This window comes from Hoplias malabaricus, chromosome X1, assembly GCF_029633855.1.
Source record: "Hoplias malabaricus isolate fHopMal1 chromosome X1, fHopMal1.hap1, whole genome shotgun sequence".
Taxonomy (NCBI): Eukaryota; Metazoa; Chordata; class Actinopteri; order Characiformes; family Erythrinidae; genus Hoplias; species Hoplias malabaricus.
Window position 1 is genome coordinate 5,837,470 of NC_089818.1, and position 7,738 is coordinate 5,845,207.

General features: G+C 40.1%; 1 protein-coding gene across 2 annotated transcripts; it reads left to right on the forward strand.

The window, feature by feature from the left end:
- The first annotated feature begins 583 nt into the window (after nucleotides 1-583).
- Nucleotides 584-5,853, forward strand: LOC136675890 (neuritin-like). 2 transcript variants are annotated; one of them, XM_066652689.1, is made up of 5 exons: nucleotides 584-712; nucleotides 1,001-1,216; nucleotides 2,065-2,171; nucleotides 2,263-2,404; nucleotides 3,995-5,853. In XM_066652689.1, exons 3-5 carry the CDS (start codon nucleotides 2,141-2,143, stop codon nucleotides 4,233-4,235), a joined length of 414 nt encoding a protein of 137 aa, XP_066508786.1. In that variant the 5' UTR covers nucleotides 584-712; nucleotides 1,001-1,216; nucleotides 2,065-2,140; the 3' UTR covers nucleotides 4,236-5,853. The 2 variants fall into 2 exon arrangements, with proteins under 2 accessions (XP_066508786.1, XP_066508784.1); XM_066652687.1 differs by lacking the exon at nucleotides 2,065-2,171.
- Nucleotides 5,854-7,738: the final 1,885 nt, after the last annotated feature.

Consider the following 7,738-nt stretch of genomic DNA (forward strand, 5'->3'; position numbering starts at 1 on the left):
TCATCATTAAGCCAACTTTTAAAAGTCTCAGCCAGTGATGGGACCAGAATGGTAATTATGGTAATGGTAATGAATATGTCCTTCTTTGCATGCTACATAGACTGTTACTGGGCTGCCCACATGTATCTGACAGAAGAAGCCCACCTAGGTCTTACTAACAGCCCATGTATTAAGCCACTCATAGCCCATGTCCACCTTGAGTTCGCATAGTCCATGTTCAATCCATGCGGCCCACTGAAGTTACTCGGGGTGGGATCAGGAAAGTAATCAGGAACACCACCAAAGCAGTTGATGGTGAAATAGCTCCATCTGTTGGCAACTATAATGCATTTACCATTATTTCTTTTATCCCTTGCATTGTTTGAAGTCATGACATTAAACACTTATGATCGTAGTTTTACAAAAGCAGTGGGTTGTTTTGTGAGATGTTTGGCGCCCGTCCAGTAGGGGGCAGTATTAGAAATCATCAAGAGTGTTGGACCTGGCTCCCAGAGCCTTTTTCGTTCTGTAAAAATAGCTCCACCATTTTCATTCAAATCTCTACCTCACTATATCAAAAAGCAGGATTTCTGTTAGCCAGGTAGTTTAAGCTCAGTTTTGAGGACTGTTCATTTAGAAATTCCTCTGTTTCTATACGATAGGCTTGACTTTAGGCTTAAGCTAATCTGGCTAACAGAAATTAGCGGTGGTGTACTGCCAGCTTATGCGGGATGTTAGTAGTTCACTCCTTTTGTTTCCCTCACACTCGTCTTTTATATACACATATTAACTGAAATTATTTTATGTTAAATATCTATAAAAAATGACTGCTATTGGTCATTAGCTTTCTTATTGGTCCACAGTCAATAACAGCAACTAGTATCACTTTTTAAATTATGATATCTGTTTACTCACGCCATCTTTGAACTAAACTGTATATGTTTATGTATTTATTTTATGAAATACATAAATAAATACATTTATAAACTGGATTCCTATGCCTTCCTTTTGTGAATCCAAGCGGTGGGCGTGACCACCATATGACTCCGCCCCTCTCCAGCTCCCCATAAGCCCCAGTCAGAGCGAGAGGTTGGGTAAGAGACGGATTCTCATCACAGACTTCACACAGCGTGGATGAAACCGGATTAAACTCTACATTCTGATGGTTTCATGAACCATAGGATGGGATTTACTTTAACAGATAGATACACCTCACTTTTCTTTCTGTTGGAGTTAGGTAAGCACCAGCTTCCATTTTTTACTATTAATATCCATATTAGATTTTTGAAATGTAATCAACATAGTCCTGAGAAAAAGACATCCCTGTTTAATGATGTGAAGTGAAGGAAGGCACAAAGAATCTGTAGATGTGTTCACGTATTTGCAAATGAACATTCCTTCTGTACAACATTTAGAAATCCATCTGGAGTGTAACCCCACCAAATGTCAGCAGTTTAGACCAATCAGAACAATGCACTTTTTATTTGCCTCTCAATGCTAAATATTTGAATTAGCTGAAAAAAATCAATCTGCTTCTTTTGTTATGTAACTAAAACTCTTAACTGAGAGGGATTCATATTAATGATTTGTTTTACTGAATTTATAACTTAATTAATTACTTAAATAAATAATTAATTAATTGTATTCATTTATTCATGCATTTATTTTCCACATCCATTTAATTTTGATCATTTAATTTTGATGATTTTCATTTGAATCATTGACTTTCCTTCCCTTATTTATATAAAGCATCTAATTTCATTAATGTTATTTTAAATATTATTTTTATTCTGGATTATATTAACTAACAATGACTTTTACACAGAACTAATACAACAATCAGATAGAAAACATACTGAAGACCTCCATATAGGGTTCATAGATGCGCTCATGATGTTCTGAATACCATCAAAGCCTCACAGAAATGTTCCAGCATCTAGTGTAAAGCTTTACTAGAACATAGAAGCTGTTAATGCAGCAAAGGGAACACAAATAACACATTAATGCACTTAATTTCTGCAAAAATGACGGATGTATAACTGGCAAGTTTTTTTTTTCCTTTTCTTACTTTTAAAATTGACAAAGTACTAGCACAGTGGACAACCACATGTCCTTGAAATCAAGTAGAGCATGCAAAGGATGAGTCACAGTTCTGGGAGAAATGAAAAGCATACCAACCTTATTGAACAATGGTCTGTAAAATCACATTTTTTTATGTATAATGCTTTTCAATCTGCCATCGCTATTTATTTCCTAATGGCTGAAATTCCTTCCTCTTTTCAGTGTCTTTACTCCAGGTGACGAGCTCGGGGACATGTGAAGGCGTGTTCAAAGGCTTTTCAGACTGTTTGCTGAACCTCGGAGAGAACATGGTCAACTATCCGCAGGAGCTGGACGACAGGGAGAACCTGCAGACCATCTGCTCGTAAGTATGACCGTAACGAACATGAACAATGTTGTGTATGATTAAGGTGGCTTCACTCACATACTGTACGTATTTGCATACACATTCAAGGTTAGTTTATAATCTTCCACAAGGTGGAGCCACTCACTCTCATCTGGGAACTGCTCCACTAGGGGGTGCTATTAATTGCTTTGCCCCAAATATATTTTTTAGTCTTGCTTTGAGAAGCAGCAATGTCTTTCACATATGCTCCATGATGTATTCAAACATGCAAACAGTAGCACACTGTAGGTCCAATCACCCATGGACAGCCCTTATAGTTAGTAAATTAATTTCAATTGCAAACACAGTTTGTTTAAATTCCATAGAAAAGAATTAGGTTGGGATAACCAAGTACAGCTCTACATGAGACTAAATTCACCATGCCCTATGCTAAGCATGGGATAGAGGTTTATAAAGCTCCAGAACATTGCTGAGGAGTAATGGACCCACATTCTTTAAACTGATGGAGCTCCTTACTGTATATTAGGATGAGTTGGAGTGCCTCCAATGCTCCCCAATCCAGTTTTGAAGGGCTTCATACACCTCTAGCCAATGCATGTGGCTGCTTCAGAGCACCCCGTACCAACTGCTCAATACTTTACTATGGAGTAATAGAAGCTAATGGGTGCACCATATAGGGGGTGAATTCAGTAAATAGAGGTGGGTTCCCACCAGGCCAAGTATAATTTCCCACAGTCCTACATTTAAAGAAAAGCAAAGTTGTGGTTGGCAAGTGGGTGAAATAATATCCTGCAAAATGGTAGAAGAACATTTATAGCCTGAAGTAGTTGCAAAGGATCTAATATGAATGTTTAATATGTGCACTCCCAGTCATTCAGAGCATGGAGGATGAACTCATATCGCCTCTGTCCCTGTCCGCCTTAATTATGAAACAGCAGCAGTGTCCCGGGGGGTGTTTATTGACATAGTCTGTGTCTCCTTACCAAACTGACATGCATTTACGTTTCCATACAGACTCCCTCTGAATGTGCAGTAGTTAGGAGCACTTTTATTTACAGTTAAGATCAATCTCCTGATTGAAAGGATTTCTCCTTCCTCCTGATATCGAGATATTTAGGTATGTTATACCATAAATGCCAAAACATCGACAGCTATTTTCAGGGGTTATTGGGTTGGCTCCACTCTTTATCTGGGTTCTGCTGAATTAAGCCAACGACACGATTTACAGCTCGATTTACAGACCTATCATACTCTCATATGTAGATCCACACTGGCCTCCCTGGTCACTAAGTCTCTACTAGCCCCGCTGGCACCGTTAATGCATGTTCATTGCCACCAGTTACATCTGAGGTCAAAAGTGACATCATTACTTCTGTCATATCATCACTCTGTTGGTGTCCAGTACAGTTCAGAATCCTGTGTGAGGTGGCTTTGTTTGTTTTTAAAACATTATAATATTTGGCACTTGCTTGATTAATGGCTGACATTGTCCCCTCAACTTCAATAACTGAAATATTATTAAAGGAAAATAATTGTTCATTAATTATGAAGCACTTTGATTTTAAACATGCCAATTACCATAATCTACCAACTTGCTCTTGCTCACAGATATTGGGACGACTTCCATTCCTGCGCCTCCACCGCGATTGCTGACTGCCACGAAGGTGCTGTAGACCTTTGGGAGAAACTTAAAGTCCAGTCCAGGAGTTTAAACTACAAAGGCAGCCTGTTTGAACTGTGCTCAGGAGATAACGGATCATCCAAACTCGGTTTAACTTGGACCTGGAGCCTGGAACTGACAGTTTTGTCCATAGCTGTCTCCAAGCTGGTGGCATGGCTTGTATTCTGAGTGATTATAGCATCAGTCACACGACCAATTGGATCAAACGGACATCACATTATTTGCTTTTTAGGTGCATGATGGAGGTTCTGAATCAAAAGATGCGGGCTTTGAGGAAAAACCCATGAGCCATGCCATTGGACCCGTGATATGGCACTTAATACGGAAACCTTTTTTAATGTAACAATTACAGTATGTATGATTGGTCATCTAGACTCGTAAGTAATTGCCATAAATCTATGGTTAGAAGTATTGAGGTGTTCCCTTTTGAGCAAACGTAATTTCGGACACTATTATAAGCATTATTATGAAAAATATTTACGTGTTTTTAAAGTAGGTCTAAGTGAGAAATTGTAAGATGTTTGCTGTTTGACTTAACGCAGAGCCTACACCATTTTCTGCGCAAGTGCAAACCACTAGGGCTGAATCTCAAATATCTTCCTCCACTCTCTGAGGAACACAATGTAGTTGTGTAGTAGTATTAGTTTTATAATCTGTGAAGTGCACTACACTATATAACTGGAACTGAGAGTAGTTTGTATGCAGTTCCAGGAAAGACTCAAATACAAAACCTGCACTTTTTTCAGGCCTGTTTCTCTCTCCTCATTTGTATTTTTCCCTTGTCCCAACTTTTTATTAGTTCTGGGACGTCTTAACCAATATCTCATCCGTGTTCGTCCAACTGATTGATTCAACGCATAGTTAGATTTCCAGGGAGGGGTGCATCAGGCTACGACGTATGGTATGGTGTATGATTTGCGTCCAGGCGGGACATACGCATTGCTTACCGCATAGGTTTGTCCCAGAAGCATAAACTGGCCATAAGCTAATGTGCCGCTGCTCTGGAGTCCTATTATTTCATGCTTTCTCTGGAGAGTATTCAAGTTATGTGCGTAAAATTAAACACCTGGGTCTACAAAGTGATGTCTGCAGATTTTATCTTCACTGTGCATTTCAAACTTACAAAGTTAGAATCGAAACAACACATTTACAACACATTTGGAGGATTGCAGCCCAACAGAATATCTATCTACGGAATGATATGAAGTCTTATTAGCATCAGTTTGATTTCATGAAAACATTCCTAGACCCCCCCAAATTCTCAGGAAGGATTCCTATTTAAGCATAACCTGTGCCAACAATTCAGGAGGTGTGTAGACTCCTAAGCTGTACTCGCTGGCCATCTCCCAGGTGCCAAAATACAGAACCTCTTACCTCATGCTAACCTGTGCTAACCTGTGCTAACTTGTGCCCTTTTCATACTTTTTCAAACCATTCCAGCCCAGATCCAGACTCTTCACTTGTGTAAATAGTCTTATATCATGATGATAATGGTGCAACATTTGAAAGAAAACAGTAGTTCAGTATATTTTTGCCTTGGGACAAAGCCTTGCATCTCCATTTATCCTAATTAGTAAATGCCAGGCTTAAAACTGCTTTAACATTAAAATAAAAATGAGCTACTTTTATGCTGCAAAATTGTATGGTCCTTTAAGTTCTATTAAAAGTTAAATCCATATTTTAACACCACCTGCCAAGTTACTACTTTGGAGATACAAGGTTTTTCATCATCAAAAAAATGCTAAAATGATTATCAGCTGTATTTAAACAGGGGAAGCTACTAATAAACCACATTCTGTTTGAGAACAAATGGATGACTCGATTCTTACAGTTTTTATAGAAATGGATCGTCCTCAGATTTTGCCTTCCATTTTTCACTGGAGCTATGAGCTAGCATTTAGCTAACTAATGTACGAAGATACGCTCCATCTCATGGCTGTGTGGTGAACTTCTGGAATCATACATTTTCAGCTTATAAACAAGTTTCACCTTTCACAAACCCTACTCCAGATGCGCTACATCCCTGTGTCTATTTTTAAGATGGAATTTACCCACACGCAGTAACAAAGCCTGCAGCTTCTACAACTCCTGGAGAGTGCCAAGACTTAGTGCATCTGTCCCAATCATGTTCCTCACTGTGAAGCTGGTTAACACCTATCACAATCACTCACCTAATTAGAGGCTGACACTTTAAACTCTGTGTTAGCGGTACAGAGGTTCACAGATGTTTCGTGTCCTGTAGCCAACTGCCCCCAGACTGGGCTCATAGCTGGGTTATTAACAGGGTTATTAACACGTGCTGCACTGAGGATCCAAAATGGTCCCTAAACAAGATGCTCTGAGCGACGGGAACACATCTGCTTCTCTCTTGTGCCTCATTACGGTGATGAGGGTACTGAGACATTTTTGTATCTTCAAAAACTTCATTTTTGTAAACTGAAGTAGCAAGTCATTTTAACAGGAATAATAGGAATATTTATGAAAGTGATTATTGGTTATATTTACTGTGGTGCTGCTCTCTGAGTAATTCATTTTCAGCTACATACAGTGGGTCCCGTTCTGGGATGTGGCCATATTGGTGATGAATTAGCTGTAGATCACAAAAACACTCCAACAGAAGCCTAATGTGTTAAAGGATGTTCCAGAGACTCGGCTCAGTGCTGGGGGGCTTTAGACCCCACTGACCAACACTTAGCATTGCGCATGGTGATCTTAAGCTCTAGTCCATTTCATATCACGCACCCTAAATTTGCTGAATTCACTCTTGAGAAGGTGATGTCAACAATATTGTGGACATCTAGTGGAGCTTGACAGATCTTTTTTGTGCTGAAGGTTATTTACAGTCATCCTCCAATCAATATAACTGTACACCTTCTGAAAGCAGAGGACGTCTCAGTGTGTGCAAAAGTGGCAGAGCATCACAGTGGAGACAGAGTGCCTCCAGAAAGACACACGTCGTCAATAATTCAGCGAGAGCTGGCTGCAAACAGCTTCTCCAACACAATATTCCACTCAGTCTGACAGCAGCTCTGAGCAGCAGAATCGAGTTTCGTTCGGACATCTTTCCTACGGGCTGTTACCGAGCCTCGTCCACAAGTTTACATTTGGTTGTTCGTTGTCATTCGTGCCATGTAAAGAATCACAAAACCACATATATTCTCAGGCTACATCCCACTAAAGCCATTTGTTTCCTTTAGGAAAATACAAGAACGTTGCTGTAAACCACATGTCAACGCAGTTTTACAGCAGTGTATTTTGTTTGGAAGTTTGTCTGCTTAGATATGACAAGTGTAAACAGCACAATTAAAAACATTAGCGTCAGCCATCTTAAGGACTGATATTTGCTCACACATTTGTCCATTTCCCAGCTAGCAAGGTAGATCTGGGCCGATTCTGGCGGGGGGCGGTGTATAGAAATAAACTATTACAACCGATAATGAGCCAGATCTGGGCCGAGTCTGTCACTAATGGCGTGTTTCTGGCTTAAACTCGGCCGTGGTCCGGTTAGCGCGAGTTAGTTATGGCTTGCCGGACTAGGGCCGAGTCATTTGAGCCGTGCCTCAGCCACAACACTCGGCCGAGTCTGTGCCGAGAGTTTCCCAGACTCGGGCCAAAACTATCGGCCGAGACAATGCCAACTCCACGTGCCGAGTGGTTTTGTTCCGGGGTGT